This window comes from Larimichthys crocea, unplaced genomic scaffold (assembly GCF_000972845.2).
Source record: "Larimichthys crocea isolate SSNF unplaced genomic scaffold, L_crocea_2.0 scaffold271, whole genome shotgun sequence".
NCBI classification, from domain to species: domain Eukaryota; kingdom Metazoa; phylum Chordata; class Actinopteri; family Sciaenidae; genus Larimichthys; species Larimichthys crocea.
The window spans coordinates 557,089-574,686 of NW_020853581.1; the positions used below are offsets into that span (position 1 = coordinate 557,089).

Genomic DNA, 17,598 nt, shown 5'->3' on the forward strand with positions numbered 1-17,598 from the left:
TGGACAAAAACATCCCTTTTCCACTAAATAAACCTCATACCAAAACAAAAAGCTCATCCCAAACCCCCAGATATTTACTACTGAGCAACACACAGCATCCAGTGAACAAGCAGGCCTGGCAGCTGGTCAAATGAGCCTCGAGTCTAATTAGGGCACATAAGGTGAATGTAATTTTATGCCTATTTGAGTTCCCTTCCCCTCTAATTGGACTGATTAGCAATGCTTAATTGGCTCCTGTGCTTTCCCATTTGTTTTGAATTTGGCACCAGTTTAAGATAACAGGGCTCTGATTACAGTATAGTCAAAACAAGCAGTGACAGCAGAAATTTAGATTTGAACCCACATTAGCAGAAAACTACTTCCACTAAACTATTTGAATGCAGTGTACAGAAAATTCTTAAACCTTCACACATGACTGATCTTCATACCAGGCATACTGTAATACTCTAATAAGCCCAACATATCGCTCATTTGAATAAATATAACTTTATTCTGAGAAGGACAAAACTATTTTACAATGTGCAACTTTACATCAGTTGAGTATGTGCTTTCAAACTATTCTTAAATATGTTTTTTTTTCCAAATTAATTTATCTTATTCAAAGTTCAGTAATACTCTCTGCAGGATACACCTGACCACAAAACAGAAAAAAAATACTTTTCCAATAACATTTAGTCAAATCAGACTCATTCCTCTTATAAGAGGCTACATCTCAAACTGTTAGATACAATTTGTCAATGCAAAGATGAATGAAATTACCTGAAAACAAAACAAAAATTCAAAGAAAACGTTTGTGTTTAAATCACTAACCATGAAACTCCTCCAACCTATCAGCATGTTATTATTATGACTGTGAGCAGCACAGTGTGTTTGTTAAGTTATATATTATTTCATCTTCATCAGCCATTGGCATGCATGCACAAGAACATGGTGCAAATATGTGAACCAGTGATGAAGAAGACAGAATCTTGTTGGAGCCATTTAAATGAACTTATCTAAATGGCACATTCAAATGTCTATTAAACTATTTCTCACTATTAATAAACAATAACTTATAACTACTTTTTAATATAAACTTTAAAAGAAACTATTACTACCAATACAGGTATACATGATCTGCAATAAAAAGAATAAGTGGTGCAAGTACCACTTTGAGAATAGGATTACCATTTAAGAACAGATCACCAACATTCAGCAACAACCTCACTATCATAGCTAAATGTAATGTAGAAAACAAAACGTGAGTCATTCAAACCTGTCACAGAACACTATTCAACTCCACTGATGGCTCATGAGCTAAGACTTTGCAAATCTGTCAGTTTTCTATATGTGAAACACTCTTCATATGACTTGAGTATATAGGAATGGTGACAAACCCACTATCAGTGCAGATAGCTTTAACACAATAATTCTTTGTCTCTCTATTCTGAATGTATCACTTCAAAATGCATCACACAAATCGCATGACAATCTGCTCAGATCATCATTCTCCTTCTTCTTTTCCCACTGTTGTGACCTCAGGGAGGTCGCATGACATGCTGGGAGGCCTCTGAGGGTCATTGTGCTGGACCTTTCACAGTTCCTCACTCTCCAGTGTGGCTTCAGGAGGGGAGCTGGCGAAGAGAATGGGGCTGGTCTCCGATGTGTGGAAAACTGACTTGATGTCGAGCCCTTGGCCTGTCAGAGCTGCATAGCGGCTGCCTGTGCGCTGAGCCTTCTTCATGGGTGCAGGGACGCTCTGATGCCATTGTGCTGAAGGGTGCAGCAGATAGCTAGTATTACTAAATGCTAAAAATATGGCACATGTCTTAATAGAGCTGATAGTTATACAGCCAGACAGAATATTAACCATATATATCGAGCCTGCAGGTGCAGGATACAATTCCAGCTTCATTTTTGGCTGACACTGTGTACCAGCCAGCATCCTCTTTTGTTGTTGGCTGAATAAGGAGACACACATATCCTGTTGCATCCTGGGTCATGCTGGAATAAACAGATAATGGAGGATTACTTTAGACGTATTTGAAACCATTATGTTGAGCAATGCACGGTGCTAAAAAAGCTACATGGAGAAGCTCAGGACTCCTACTAACCTGATTCTATCCTTGGTTCTAGGAATTGTGTCATTGTCTTTCTTCCAGAAGATCACTGGAGGGGGCATACCTACCACCCGACACTCCAGCCTCACTGGAGTCCCCTCAGGAATACCCATATTCTGCAGCTTCTCTGAGAACTGAGGTGGGTGCTTCATCTCTTTCTCTAAAATGGACATGATTCAGATTACTGGAACTTCCATACAGAGCACAGGGCATCACACTAAAGTGTTCAACTGATTTTCGTACGTACGTAAGATCATTGATTGTATCAAGTCCTTACCCACAACTTTAAGCTCTAGACAAAAGGAGCTCTGCCCTGCTTTGTTGCTCGCAATGCAGGTGTATGTGCCGGCGTCATTCTGCGTCAGAGGATCAATGACCAGAGAATGTACCCCGTTCTCACGGACCAACATCTTGTGTAATAAGTCTGGATATATTGGCCTGCCATTGACCAACCACATCAGCTCTGGGTTGGGCAGGCCACTCACCTGTAATACAAAAAAAAAAATTGAAAGTAAGGTGAGGCAAAAATATAATATTTTATAGATTGTATTACATGTCAGGACCTGCTGCTTACCTTACAGTCTAGTCTACAGAGTCTTCCCTCGTGAGCCAGCATGTCCCCTGGTGCCTGGAGGAAGTGAGGCCGAAAAAAGCGCTCCTGGGTTTGCTCACTTTCAACTTCCTGTATGCGGGTTCGCACCCTGAAAAATGCAAGGAGGTGAGTGGAGCATGTTATGGAACGGTGTTATGGTGGATATTAATTCATAGCGGTCTTTGTTGTGGTGCGTGTTCGCATTTTTAGCACAAATGTCAGGGGGCATAAATTGGCTCGTTCCTCGTGCAGTAAGGGATTCTTCTTACCTTTGCACATCACACTGCACACTCAGTCCTGCTCACCTCTGAGAGTGAATAGGTGTCATTCGGTTTCGGGGAGGTCCCGTTTGGACTATCAAATGACCGGAGCAACTGATTCGTCCCTGATGTGATCATTAAATATCAAATAGCAAATCAGATTTCAGACTGGGGGGTGGGAATTAATAACATAACAGGAAGCTGAGCATGAAGTATTACCTGTGGGTTAGCTGCCATGATGGTGTAGTTGCCATCATCATCATTGGTCGTGGACTCTATGTGTAAGGCACAGGTCCCATCCCCCTCTCTGATCTTCTTGTAATGGACGTTCTTTCTCAAGATCTGCTTGCCATCTTTGAACCAGTAAACCTGATGAGAGATGTGAAGGATACATTTAAGAGATATAAAAGAACAATCATGCTGTTATTTGCAGTTGTTGACCTCTCACCTTTGGAGCAGGGATTCCCACTATTTTACATGAGAAAGTGACAGGCACGCCTTCCATAGCTCTGAAGTTCTTCAGTTTTTTGTCAAATATGGGTGCGATACATTTTCCTGTGAAGACATCATCGTGCTGCACCTCGTCATCAGACTCCTCCACTGGTGTTCGCTCCAAACGGAATTCAATCTCGCTCATCAGTCTCTGCTCAAAACTTGACACTTTGTACTCCTGGAAAAGGAAAACCACTACATAAAAGTAATCGCCACAGTCAAAGTCGCATTACTGCGTGCACCATTTGTCTTTGCGCCTACACCGAATTTGCCTGGAAACTGGTGACTTTGATAACATGCATATAATATACATGGACGCTTTGAGAGAAGCAACAAATGCACTTGGAGAGGTATGCATTAACACGAGAGGAGCGTGCAACTATTTCCCATGTAGCAACAGTGGTATTAAAGCAGCAATCTATAACTTAGATCACAAAACAAAAACAGATTGTGACTTTAAACCACTTGATGATATGGATCATGCAGTGGTATCTCTCTGACAGGATCACTCCTGGTTGGTAAAGATATCATCCGACCAAACAAAATAAGGCTGAAGGTAAAACAGAGAACAGAGGAAGATGAAGAGCAGAGTTGAAAAACTCTTTCTTGACATTTAAGCACCTAATTTGATTCATACGCAGAACAACTTTATAGCTTTTTTTTAGATCTATGGCCTAGCAGAAAGATAAAACCATATGTACTGTGTACAGGTTTGTGAGTTAAGGTCAGAAAGCTGTTTGCGAAGATGAAGAACTTTGTCATGTTGGCATTTTGGGAAAATCTGAAAAACAAACGGTAGAAAGGGGCCGCAAGCTTCAGTGGGGAAAATGTAAAATGAGTTAACTGATAACTGGAGAACACAACAGTACATTTGTTACATTTGATCACTTTACCCATTTTTAACCTTAAAATATGTTTTTCAGATTATTAGTGTGGGTTATATATTAGTTAACAGCAGCTTGAATGCTTGATTAGAGATATTGATTAACCACGGTATTTAGATAAGTGTATGAGAATATCCAGAGTTTGGTAACCTCGGTCTGAAACATCTTAATAACCCATACAGCCTCGAGCAAAGCAGTGCTTGGGACGGGAGAATCCTTGTACCTCATCATAGTTAATGACAGTAGCAGGAATGTTTGGTCCAAGGGGTCTGCTCGCTGTTTTCCCCACAATACTCAGCTTCTATGAGAGGATAGGGATGGATGATGAACACCAACAAAAGACACACACACATACAAACGTATACTGATGGAACAACACGCAAGCTATTGTTATTAGCATGCCTATGTTGTTACGGTAAAACAATGACAAACAATGATGAATAACCGTGAATGACTGGGGAGGAAATAATGGATGATGCTCTCCTGAACTGAAGGTCCTCGTTGCTTCTGAGACAAGGAGTGATTTTATGTCTGTTTTATGTGTTTAGGACTTTACATTAAAATATCTGTTGAGGGACAGTCGTCTTAACATGAACACATCGGTAGAAAGCTGGAGACATTGGTTAATATACAGTCCAGAGTATAAAAAACTAGATAGCAACAGTTGGTTAGTTAAAACTTTGCGAACACATACCTCCATGTCAACAAACTGATCATTTATTGACATTAATTTTCACACCGTAGTTTAATGTCCTACTGAGCAGGGATGTAATGGAGGCTGGAATCAACTTGATATTTAAATAATTCAGTGGACCCACCATTTGGGCTGAGCTAAATCATGTGGAATCTTTGAAAAAGTTGTTGTTTAACTGGATTGTTATTGTATTTATTCACCACTACATCACTGCAGTTGAAGCAGTCACAGAAGGAGAAATCAATCAGAGCTTCAGAGCTGGAAACCTCTTAGTACCTGTTGATGTACAAACTGTGGTGTGTCGTCTTTAAATCGAAGCTTTTTCTCGATGTCATGGAGGAGACTTTCTTTGCTTTCACGAATTTCTTCAGTTGAAGGCAGGCGCACCCTTGGTGCGGTCTTTTTTAGCCTGAAGAGACAGAACGGAGAAATGTGTTCGAGCGGGTCAATGCTCACTAATCTCATCAGAGTTATAATCTGTCAGAAAGGACGTACCCTAAAGGAGCTCCCCTGGGCAGACCCATTGAGTTGGTGGGCTGAATTGGGTTCAGCGATGGCAGGACGGAGCTTAAGAACGCCACAGGGTTTTGAATGGGGCTTGGGGTGGAGCTGCTGGAGGTGGGAGAGGAGGCCTGGGGTGGCGACTGGGCTCGTACGGCGAACAAGCTGTTTATGAGCGCCGCTGACCCAGGTATGGGTGAGGACAAGAGGGATGGAGGGCTGGTGGGAGACGTGAGCACCCTCGTGGGGAAGATCCTTGGTGGTGGGGAGAATGGCGGGAGAGTAGGGGAGCTTGCTGCAGAGGAGTTGAGCTCAGCAGCCAGCTCCTGGAGCAGAGGGACTGGGGACTCTGTGGGGGAAGGACTCCTGACTGGTGAGAAGGTCTGAGCAGCGATGAACTCTTTAGGCCGGGCATAGCTGAAGGTAGTGGAAGTGGCTGTGAGGTTCATGAGGGAGGCGTGGGTGCTTCTCAGTAGAGGAGCAGGAGAGGTGATGAATGCCGGGGATGAATCTGAAGGGGCTGTACTAAGCTTCGGTGCAGGTGGAGGGAAAAAGTGGGGTGTGGGTGCAGTGCTGGCAAGAGCAGCAGGAGTCAGGTTGAGGTGGGAGGCATGGATTGTGTTCATCTGGATTACAGGAGCTACACTGAGAGGAGGAGCTGTTTTCAGGTGCGGTACAGGTGGAGGAGAGGTCACCAGTGAGGAAGTCTTGACCTGAGGAGGAGGGGATCTCACAGGAGGAGCAGCAGTTGTTTTGGGAAAGGCTGAATAGGTCATGTTGAGTGCTGGAACAGAGTTCAGAGAGGGAGCAGGGGGGGCAGTGGTCAATGGTGGTGCAGAGTGGGGTGTCTGTTGCTGGGCTGTTGACTGTGGTGCTGTTGTGGTAGTATGGTAGGGCTGGAAAGGTGGTGGGTGGGGTTCACGGTGCATTCTTGGGGACCACGGCAGACCTTCATGAGAGCTTTGAACCTCGGGCTGGATCTGGATCTGGAATGGAGGGTGGGACTGAGGCTGGGATTGGATTTGGATTTGGGTTTGGGTTTGGGTCGGAGGTTCGGTCTCCTGCTGCTGCTCCAAAAGGACTTGGTTGTGCAGAATCTGGAGCTGGGCTGGGTCCCTGTTGATCAAAGCAAAACCAGTTACTACCAAAAAAATGACACTATACATGGTGAAAATGAGAGAGGCTCAGTGCACTGCTCTCATAAATTAACTCCATGCAGTAAACCCCAGCAGGAATGAGCCAAAGTCAGCGTGAAGAATACTCTGCCCTTTTATGGGCTACCAACAAGTGGCCTACAAACAAAACACTGTCCAAGCTCTCGCAGCTTTCATCCTAAACAGGCCTCTTTTTATTTACCAAGAAATGACTGCAAATATATCCAGACTGACCCACATTGACCGACATTGTCATATTTATCACTGTGTTTTAAGCTTATGATGCCATGCACAAAAACAACAGTGAACAGTTCCTCAAATCATACAAAACTTCAGTTACAGCATTATCTGAAATATTAGATGAACATAAATGCACAAAAGTACACTTACAGATAGAAAATGCCATCCTTTGTTTTAGAAAGCTGGAAGGTCCACATTTGAAGTCTGCATGCATTCATTTATGAATTGCAACTGATTACAGCTGCTAGTTGTTGAGGCAGTGGAGGAGGAACCTCCCACCTCTCAACACAGCCCATCTAATTCACTTTGATGCAGTACTGTACATACACGGTAATCTCTGTTGCAGACCATTCTGACAGCCATGTGTTGCACAGTGAAATTTGAGTCTACTTGTTTTTTTATTTGCTTTACTCACAATTTGGGTTTAGCCCGCACAGGTGGTGGTTCTTTGTTAAGGAACATCTGAGTGGGGTCTTCATCAGATTGACCAGATGCATCACTTTTTTCATCATCCTCATCCTCAGGCAGTTTGAAGTGCACACGCAGACCAACTCTGGAGTCTCTGTGGTTCGTCAGGTTGCCTGTCTTCAGGCAGGAGTTAGGAGGGGGATCAGGTAGGGGTACCACAACAAGGCTCCCATTCTGATGATTTGAGGCCCCCTTAACTTTGGGGCTCGTGTCAGGCGATGTTACTGGAGATCTGGACACTTCCTGCTCAGCTGAAGTCTCAATCTCAGAAGGAGAAGTGAAGGGTTTTGGGTGTGAGAACACCGGTACACTGCTCTGTGGTTCTGGACGTGGTCCACTTGATCCATGAAAACCCTGGTGGAAGGAGAACGGATCTAAGTTTGGGGTACTGGTGCTGAAAGAGTTGAGGAAGGAGCTGCTGCTCAGGCTGGAGGGTTCCAGACTGGGTAGACTGGTGCGGAGAGGGTCTGGACGCAACATGCTAGAGCTCTGAGGGTCCAGACGGAGGGTGCTGGTGCTTAAGGGGTCCAGTCGTAAAGTGCTAGAGACAAGAGGGTCTAGGCGAATAGTGCTGGAGTGGGGCTTGATGCTGTTGGTCACAGTAACCTCTACAGTGGGAGCTGATGGAGAAGGTTCTTGGACTCGACTGGGCTCCACTGGTAAACTGGTGAAAGGCCTCATGTGGGTGCTGTTGCTGCCATTGCCTGAGAATCAGAGATAGATGACAGTCATTTCAGTGTATTTTAATAAGAACACACAATAGCTGCTGTGTTTGTAAAGAAAAGCCGAGGTGTTACCTTTGACCCTTAGTGCAGCAGTGCTGGACACAGTTCCATACTTGTTGCTCGCTGAACAAGTAAACATCCCTGAATCTTCAGGAAAGACCTCAGCAATGACCAGAGTGCATATTTCCTCTAGAGTTAAAAAAGTGATACTCACATAAGTTGGTTTGGTATAGCTGAGTCATATTCATGCCACAACTAGAGACAAACTTAATACAGTGAGGAAGTTACATGACTGTTCAGATGCTCGCAGTGATGTTTCTTTGTGTCACCGAGTCTATCTGCAGCTAAGGCAGGTTGAAGTGATCTGCCATGGTGGTTTGCTACAGGATGAGAGACTACCTTATATGGTCCAGACTCAGGGAAAAAGCAGCTCTGGCTTATGTAGCGAAGATGAGCAGAAGCCTTTCCCAAGGGCTATAAACACTTCAGTAGAGTAATATGTACACGGTGCGGCATCATATACAGGCAAGCAGCTGCTTTGGTGCAGTCAACACTTTTCATGACTGATGAGGATTTACCTGATTCAGCTGGAGATCTGGGCTCTGAAAGAGAAGTACCAAAATCATTAGAAAGGGCAATAAAATTTAAGAATTCTTATCATTGTCATCAATGTTCATACACCACAATCATTTGATGCAAGATTACTTTTATTTGTAAAAACACTCACTCTGTTTTATAATATGATACTTTTTACAGATTAAAAATTGTATAAATGTATGGAAACACATCCTTAACCTTCAAATCTTTTACAACTTCAACATTTCCAGCTTTCCAAAATCTGCATGCCAAGGACTTTAAGACACTATCATAGTAAATAAATTGATTTGATATAAATTCAGTTAAATTTAAGATGCAACCGAGTCTTTAAATCATGCATTTGCAAACACTCCATACTCTTTATGACATAAGGCATGTCAAATGTGGCTGCAGGATAAACAAAGGAAACACAACTCTCTAAAAAAAACATAAAGCTCATTTAAACTTCCAACATGACTGTAGTGGAAGAAGTGGAGCTTACTTTTCTGCAGGATCCTGAATTCAGGAGAGTCTTCTATGACTTTTCCGTCTCTGTACCAGTCTACTCGAGGTGAAGGCACCCCTTTCATGCGGCACTCTAGCACCACCAGCTGGCCTTCTGACGCATGGAGGTCCTGTAGGCTCTGGTGGGACAAGACAGGCTGTATCAGTAAACACATGATAGACAGTAGCAGTATGCATCCTTATGTGAAGGACTCTACCTTTGTAAATACGGGGGCAGCCATGATAGGTTGCCCGTTCAACCCTTGTAGATAGTTGTGGTTGGAGGTTTGAGTCTGAAAAAACAACACACAGCAGACATGTTGGTTAAAAACATACAAAACTAATCATTAGTGTGAAGAAACACCTCTTCTACCTCAGGTTGGGATGTTTGTATTGGAGCTGACAGGACAGGCAGCACAGAGACCACTGAGTTCAAAGGCAATGAAGTAGTTGTCGCAGTGGCTGTCTGTGTTGCCAGTGGTGTGGATATGGCTGAGACAGATGTTGACACCTCCTGGGCTTCTGGAAGTTCTGTATCCCCAGGTGACAATGTAGGAAACACCTGCACGGGCAACACTGTTGTCTCCTCCTGAGCAGGCTGCGCTGTGGGTGCCACAGGTGTTTTAAAGAGCTCAGGAACTGGAAGTATGGTGGCTGACGTCTGGACTGGTAGAGGAGGTTCTGGGATTATTTGGTTAGTTGGTGGAGAGGAGAGCTGCTCTGCTGGTTCCTCAGTGGCTGCTGCAGGTTGAGATGACAGAGAGTCTTCCTCTTTTGCAGAGAGAGTTTGACTTGACGATGTAGGTTGAGATTTTTTCTGAAGCCTTGAAGAATTACAAAAAGGAAGAAGGATTTATCTCATTTATTGTTGTTATTAAAGGTCCACAATAATTCTTTGAAATGACAGTGTGGTACAAACTCACTGGGCTACATGTTCAAAGCGTTGCTCTCCCTCAGACTCAGAAGAGGAGGCACCTGTTGATTTGTACAAAGTGCACACGCTCCATCACTAACAGTGTTTAACTTGACTGTAGAAGTGTCAGTAAGAAAGAAAGAAACGTCACCTTCAACATAGATCTCAGCTGAGGTGGAGTCAGTGCCATAGAAATTAGATGCGAAGCAAGAGTAGCGTCCAGTATCTTCCTCGAACGCCTCTGCGATAATCAGAGAGTGCAGCTCGCCGTTGGTGATGATCTGGATGTCAGGACTATTCTCCAGCTCCTTCCCCTCACAAAACCACCTGTAATTAAAAATATACAGTATAATTAACAGTGTGGCCACTTTGATTAAGAGGTGGGTGCTGTTACAGGCAGCTTGTTTGAGCACCTAGGCTCCATTAAGCCCGCCTCAGCTCCACCATCGATCCATGTCTTTCCCCATTTTTAATTTAGGTGCAATATAAACATACTGGATCACCAACTGAGTAGCTTTTTCATGTACTTTCCTCTAGTTCCAGAAATACAAGAATTAGAGTATCCTATATTATGGGACAGTCTTAGTGAGCGTCAGTGCAACTGGACATGGTGTGTCTTTGTATGAAATGGTTAAATTCAGGATGTCACTTTTTCACCCTGACCACGTATAGAAATGAGTGTCTTGGTCTTGGTCAAAATCTCCCAAACATAATACGTCACTGAATTGGAGTTTGCTTGGGTAAAGATGTGCTAACTGTGATAGCCAAAGCGTATGATTCAAATCATTTTCATACTCACTCACTCCTTAAGCAACCCTTAAGCTCAGCATATTTATTCAGTAAGTTTCTTTTATTTGTTAACTGTCTCTATTTCTTTTTCCACTTTAGTGACAGTACAGTTATGTGATATTATTTCATTTTCAGTTCTCTTTTTCCTTCTATTAACTTTCTGACACTGTTTCTATGAGGCCGGTACCATGTGGTGCCTTTCCCAGTTCCCTAATGGTGCCTCTGGCTTAGTGCCATTCAGTAGAATCACGCAGGCCGTGAGGAAAACGTTCTGATGAGCAAGCCCTATCCCTTTCCCTGTAAGACAAGAAGCAACAGCAGCATGCCATACCAGTTTAGAGGCTGGCTTTTATGCGCTGTTGATGTTATGAAGATGAGCACGAACAATTGATTTAAGACACCTAGAAGTAAACATGTGTATGCACTTTATTATCTTTTTATTAGTTTTTGCCTTTATAAATGAACAAATGTTCCTTTTGGACTCAAATCAGGTGACAATAATAATAATCAATATTGTGATTTATAATAAAAACTACCTACTATCACTTACCTGCCATTAGTTCTACTTAGTAACATCTAGTACATTGGCGTTGCAGTTGGCAACCATATATCTATTCATTGTGAAAATATAAGAATAAACCTTTAACTTTCCCTGTCCTGACCAGCAATTTATGCAGCAGCCTCTACATCAAAGTACATCTATTTTGAGCAGATGAGGCTTGATACTTTATAAACGCCAGCCAATAAACAAACAGGAATGAGGTGATGTGTTACTATCTGGCAAGACGTCATCATAAAGTCATATATCATTTACAGTCCTGTCACCAGGTTTATGGATCACCTCTATGGAACGCTTTGTCAAGTAAATATGCAGGCAATTATACCACTAGCGGAGGATTTCCCAAACTCCATACGTCAACAACTCACACAAGAAACTATTTCTCAAAATACAAACTAGGCTCCCTGTAGCTCTTCAACGAGCCTGATTTATGGAGAGGAATTCATTTGAGCTCTGGTATTTTAAACAAAATCCTGGTGCGGCTTCCAGTGAAAACATGACGCGACCCTGAAGATCTGTTCCTTGGATACAACACAGGCAACACAGGCTAGAATATGCTGTCAATGTTCAGCTGGAGGTGAGATATATCATTTCTAATGAGTAAGGGTCTAAATTGAAAGCATGAGTAGTAGAGGAGCTGACTGGTCAGTGAGGCAGAGACCTCACTCGCTGCACCTGTCAGGGCTATTTTCCCTCTGGATTTCAGAACCAGAGAGGAGATTCCCTCTGGAGCCTGGGAGCTCTGACTGGCTGACCCAATCACATACGCAAAATGCTAAACATAGACCTAGAATACACACAATGCTATAGCCTGACACACTAGAGACAGTACACCACTGCAGACTGATGGGAAATATGAACCTGACAACTCTATTTCGACTCCTTTAAGTCATAGTCACATTGTAGCTGCATGGGCAGGGAGAGGCAAGCACAGACATCACACTAAACTCAGTCAAAAGAGCTTAATGTCGAGAGAATAAACAAAATAAGTCATACAATGTTAAGTAACTAACGTATTAAGTAAGAAACACAGTCCAAAGCTTGAGACTTCTGTACTTAGAACAAAAACAAACCATATAAAGATATCAACCAAGCAATAACTGTATCTTACCAAACTCTTCACTGTCAAGAGCTCAGCGTGTGCTCCATTATCAGACTACAGCTTGCTGTGCCAGTGCAGTCTAAAAATGGCAGAGAGCTACATTCTCCCCGGACAAGTATATGTTAGTGGCTCAACAATGTTCAGCAAGACTAACAAGCCCATGCCCACTATAGTCTGACACCCCAGCTTCACTTCAGTTCAAGGCTTTGTTGTCCTGGGAGGTAAAGTCCAGCCAGAGTTTTCAAACAAGTCTAACAAAACTTTCATAAAAAAGCAAAAAAAACCCTGACATTCAGAAGAGTGTGAATTGGTAAGTACTGTCTTGTTAGTTTCCAGAATGAATTCTGCTTTAGTCTGATGCCAAAGGCAGTTAACTGATTTTAATAAGAGGTGTAAATTCCTCCCATATTTTGGCACATAGTGATTGTAGATGGTTATGGCATTAATTAGAACGACCATCCTCGTAACAATCTGACCGCTGTTATTCTTCAGAATGACAGAAAGCCTAATGTGATTATCTTTTGTCCCAGACATGACCCTGGCTGACCACCAATAAACACACACCTACACAAACACACACACACCTACACACACACACACACACACACACACACACACACACACACTCGTGCCATTCAGAATCAGCTGTTGGCTATCATCACATGTCACTTCTGTCTGGTAGTGACAAGAAAAAAGCAGCATTTATCTCACACCTCTCCAAACACTTTATAATTATTCAGTACACACATGGACTGACCTTTACAAAAATGTAGACACTAGAGTTTGATTATTAGTAGATTTTGAGGCCAATATCCACATCATTATTTGAGTTAAAACTCAAATATATATATATATATATATATACACCAAACACCAAAACAGGTTTTTAATCATTGGTGCTCTCTGGTGGACAAAATATCTATAGCCTATATTTCTGTACAGAAATATAGATTTCTGTATTTAAAGTATGGACCATACTGTTCTGCTCCTGCCAGATGGCATTGTTAATATAACGTATTATATATTATAATATATTTTTTTAATGTAAAATTTGAATTTAACTAGTAACTAAAGCTGTCAAATAAATTTAGAGAATTTAAAGGGTATATCATGTCATTATTCCCTGCTCTGACACCTTGAACTAAACTCTGGTTCTTGGAACAATTCATAAAAGGTCCAGGACTCTTCAGTGCACTACAAAAGCTCCATACACAGAACCACACTGTTCTTTCTGCTCTTTTACATTACAGTGACACAGAAGTGGACTCATTTTGAAAGAGCATGGAAGCAGAATGTCTTACTGCATCTCCAGAAAACTAAGAAATCAACTAATATCAGCACTTGTTTGTGTTTGCCTTACCTGACTTCAGGCACAGGGAGTCCTCTTACGATGCAGTCTAGCTGCACCTTGCTGCCCTCTGCAACCTCCCTGCTTTTCAGTTTCTGGATGAAATGAGGAGGCTCACACACAGGCTCCACTGGGTAAGGAGATTCTGTCAAGGCACAGCTTTTAGCCTCCTCCTTCGCCTCCTGGATAACTGAGTCGTACTGCTGCTCCTCAGTAATCCTGCAGTCCTGAAACTCCACATGCCCAATCCCAGAGTCCAGCTGGACCTCTGGTTGGTGACTAACAGCAGGGCTGGGTCTCTCTTTCTCATCCTCCACAGGCATGGTAGTGCGCTCCCTGTTGTCCGGGCTAAGGGTATAAACCGTCCCATCGCTCTGGGTCTTGTTCTGGGTCCTACTCCTGTGGGTTTTGCATGCTCTTGGTCGCACCCGTTTGGAGCTGTTGGCCTTGAAGAGAGAGGAAAGCTCCTCAATGAAGTCTGCTGCCTTGTTGAGAAATTCCTTCTTGGACTGGGTCTCCAGACCATATGGGGGGTTCCTCCCTGACCTGTTAAAGTCATTGAATCCTTCACTGGAGTCCCTGCTGTTTCTGATCATGTTTTCCTGACGTGTGGGTGCTTTGTGTATCTTTCTGTCTGGTGTGAATGCTGTGTTGTGTGTTGCTGGCAGTTCTTTGAATTCAGGAGCTGGCTGTGTGAAGGTCAAAGTGGAGGGGGCAGCAAAAGGAGCAGGAGAGGGGTTAGCCAAGGGAACAGATATGGGTTCAGAGGAAGAAACGGAGGATGAGGAAATGTTGGAGGGGGTTAATGGTGTGACAGAAGCCTTGACCTCTGCCCTCTCCTCACGAGACTCATGTCCGATGGCCTGGCGGGCCAGATTCACACTCTTATCCAACTCTTCTTGGCTGAGGAAGGCAGAGAGATCTGGGAATTGGGGATCATTGTGGCCTGCAGAGTCCTCGGCCTTGCCTTTGAGTGACCCATAGATCTGAAGGCGTGAGGAAGACGCGTCTGAGCGGCTCATCTCACTGTGGCGCTGCTGGGCCCTGGCTTCTGCCAGGTAGCTCTCTCTTAAGAGCTGAGACAGTGACGGTGGCTGGTCAGTGTTCTCCTGCATGCTGTGGAAATAATCACAATTGTATTTGACACAAACAATCAAGAAGAATAATCTCTACTTCTTTTACATTAGACTTTCTGGTGTGTCTATAGCTATAGCAAACGATTTCTGGCGGTGAGATCAAGCATTCGGAAGTTGAAAGGAAAACCCTTTCTGGAAAGCAAAATCTTGAGGCCAAACAGATATATTAAAAGGAAGATGTGAATTTAGTTTCTTGAATTTCCCACAACAGTCCATTATCAATGCATTACAACAAAATGATAACTCAGTGTTCACTGTGATAGATGGAGTTGTCTAGCGCATATTCCAAGCTCTCTGTAAGCACATTTTCATACTGCGCTGTAAACCATCGAAACCAATGGCTGTTTGGAGGATTGAACATTTAAAAGAATAGTATGACAAGCAGTAGAACTGAAGCGATCAGCCAATTAACAGTTGAGTGCAACAAAGTCTTTTAGACATTGGCTAAACTGCAGTTTCCACCTTCATAAATGTGAAGATTTACTGCTTCTTCAAGGAAACAAAAAAAAAACAATATCTGTGTGTTTTGCACTGCTTTTCAGATGGTCAAGCAAACATCAAGATGTCTGCTTGGTCTCTAGGTCTGTGTCAAGGGAGTTTTTCACTGTTTTCTAATATTTTACAGAAGAGATCATTCATCAATGAATCAGAAACTAATCCGGAGATTAATCTCTAATTGCTTACTGCAGCCCTGAGAAGCAGTAATGTAAAGTCTACACAACTTGCAGTCAGTATGATCAAACATACAGAGTCCTTTAAGTCATGTCTAACAGACCTTTAAATGACTATGGTAACTAAAGAAGGAACAACTGAGATCTTGTTTTGATCTGATAAATAAAGACTTCATGAAAACATGTACTGATATATCTTAGTTATAACTCATTAATATTGCTGTCAGTGTTGTTAAAACAATCTCTTGTGAAATATTCGGTGCAAAGATAGAACATGAATACAGAGACTGCAGTTAAAAGCAGAGGATGTGTGGTAAAAATAGCTTTTTATTTTAGCCTAATTTCAGCCTCGGCAGGGTATCAGGTTCATGCACTGATACCAGATCTGATGGGATACCGGCAGGCTTTTTAGCCTGTCCATCTCAGACCAGCACGTATATGACGTTTAGTCTTTGCTCAACTTTTTGACACTCGGCATGGTCAAGTTATTGAATACAGACACGAGATAGGGTACACATATGCTACTGACACTCAAATCAGCGCAATTAAGAGACGCAGTAATGCCCTTTCAACAGACCTGAGGCTGCAGCTGTTGTGTACATTAATCCTTTGCAAACAGGCTCCAAGCTCACCAAGTCATATCTAATAATAGCGAGGGGTCAGTTTACATGAAGAAAATCAACAAGAAAATAAATAAAACAAAGCCCCCCTCATACTGTGTGTCCTTGTTATCGTGATTTTTAACAGCCATAACAATCATTAATCAAATTACACAAACACAACTATAATTATCATAAACGGCCCACTGGTGAGTGAAATGACGCAGAGTCACAGCCCACTCAGATGAACAGGCCCCCAGCTAAACACAGCACCACACATCCAGGCAGGTTAACATAATTCAATTAAACATTCAAACAGAAATAGATTCAAAGCCTGTCTGAGGCTATATACATCACGAGAGGCTGGTGCCAAAAGACAATCAACAGGACACTGTGAACAACAATTAAATTAGGGGGTGGTGTGTTTTACCTTCAGTGTAAACCCAGCTGGCCCCTGTGAAGGACTGGTAAATCCTCCTCAGAGTGCACCTGTGCTCAAAAGGGGGTGATTCCGGTCTTCTGGTTGCTGCCACCTGGGGAAACGTTGGGCACAGGCAGCTGCCCAGCCTTCCCAGTTTTAATCGCACAGAGTTAACCTTGGAGTTTACAGGAAAATATGGAGCCGTGTAGCTAGGGTAACTTGTCACCAGTACAAGTAGCAACATTTCTCAGTGCAGTAGTCGCAGGTTATTTTGGGGAGGCCTGGCCCATGTGCTTGGGTGGCGTCCCTCCTCATTGGCCAGGGGGAGCATGCTGTAAAGGGATTCCTCCTCCAGTGGTCCACCAGAGACCTCCATCCTACAGAATTAGAAGCACCTCATTGAGCCTCTCGCACACTAATGTTAACACAGCAGAGCAACAGCAATAATCAATGTCATAGCACTAGAGTGTGTGTGTGTGTGTGTGTGTGTGTGTGTGTGTGTGTGTGATACACTACAGAAAATGCAGGTGGTAAAACATCTGGACTGGATTCAAGAGTTTTATTGGTTTTAGAAAAAAAAAAATTGTTTGCAACAGTTCTGAAACAGCATTTGAGCCAAGTGGAATTTTATTCACAGTTGTTTTAACATGGATATTTTTTGCAGCTTATTAGGGAAAAAAAAAAAAGTTATTTAATCTCAGCAAATAAACACAGTACATCCAGTATTTGGCATCTGCAATGACTGATTTCCTTTTACTTCATTAGGTTTAAAATAATCCCTACTTATTGAAGAGAACATTTCTCAAGGTCCAAATTTAAATCTTCATTAATGAAAAACAAAATCACATGTGTCCCATGATTAATGAATTTA

The 17,598-nt window shown here is 42.8% G+C and overlaps 1 protein-coding gene across 2 annotated transcripts; it reads right to left on the minus strand.

Moving 5' to 3' along the window:
- Nucleotides 1-466: 466 nt before the first annotated feature.
- mypn (myopalladin) lies at nucleotides 467-17,049 on the minus strand. 2 transcript variants are annotated; one of them, XM_010734575.3, is made up of 21 exons: nucleotides 16,737-17,048; nucleotides 13,913-15,016; nucleotides 10,254-10,429; nucleotides 10,113-10,164; nucleotides 9,563-10,013; nucleotides 9,408-9,482; nucleotides 9,188-9,329; nucleotides 8,688-8,711; nucleotides 8,182-8,298; nucleotides 7,332-8,088; nucleotides 5,517-6,638; nucleotides 5,298-5,430; nucleotides 4,551-4,628; nucleotides 3,400-3,621; nucleotides 3,171-3,320; nucleotides 2,997-3,076; nucleotides 2,674-2,800; nucleotides 2,377-2,584; nucleotides 2,094-2,259; nucleotides 1,850-1,983; nucleotides 467-1,752 (listed from the first exon to the last, which is right to left on the minus strand). In XM_010734575.3, exons 2-21 carry the CDS (start codon nucleotides 15,013-15,015, stop codon nucleotides 1,574-1,576), a joined length of 5,496 nt encoding a protein of 1,831 aa, XP_010732877.3. In that variant the 5' UTR covers nucleotide 15,016; nucleotides 16,737-17,048; the 3' UTR covers nucleotides 467-1,573. The 2 variants fall into 2 exon arrangements, with proteins under 2 accessions (XP_010732877.3, XP_027131824.1); XM_027276023.1 differs by lacking the exon at nucleotides 4,551-4,628 and having other exon boundaries at nucleotides 16,737-17,049.
- Nucleotides 17,050-17,598: the final 549 nt, after the last annotated feature.

Bases quoted from the DNA above. Each gene is read 5' to 3' on its own strand.
- mypn (XM_010734575.3), bottom strand. From the start codon at position 15,015: ATGCAGGAGAACACTGACCAGCCACCGTCACTGTCTCAGCTCTTAAGA. The intron at 8,712-9,187 runs GTAAGCTCCACT...CTTCTCTTTCAG, and splicing joins ATTCAGGATCCTGCAGAAAA to AGCCCAGATCTCCAGCTGAA. The intron at 5,431-5,516 runs GTACGTCCTTTC...CTGTCTCTTCAG, and splicing joins CCCAGGGGAGCTCCTTTAGG to GCTAAAAAAGACCGCACCAA.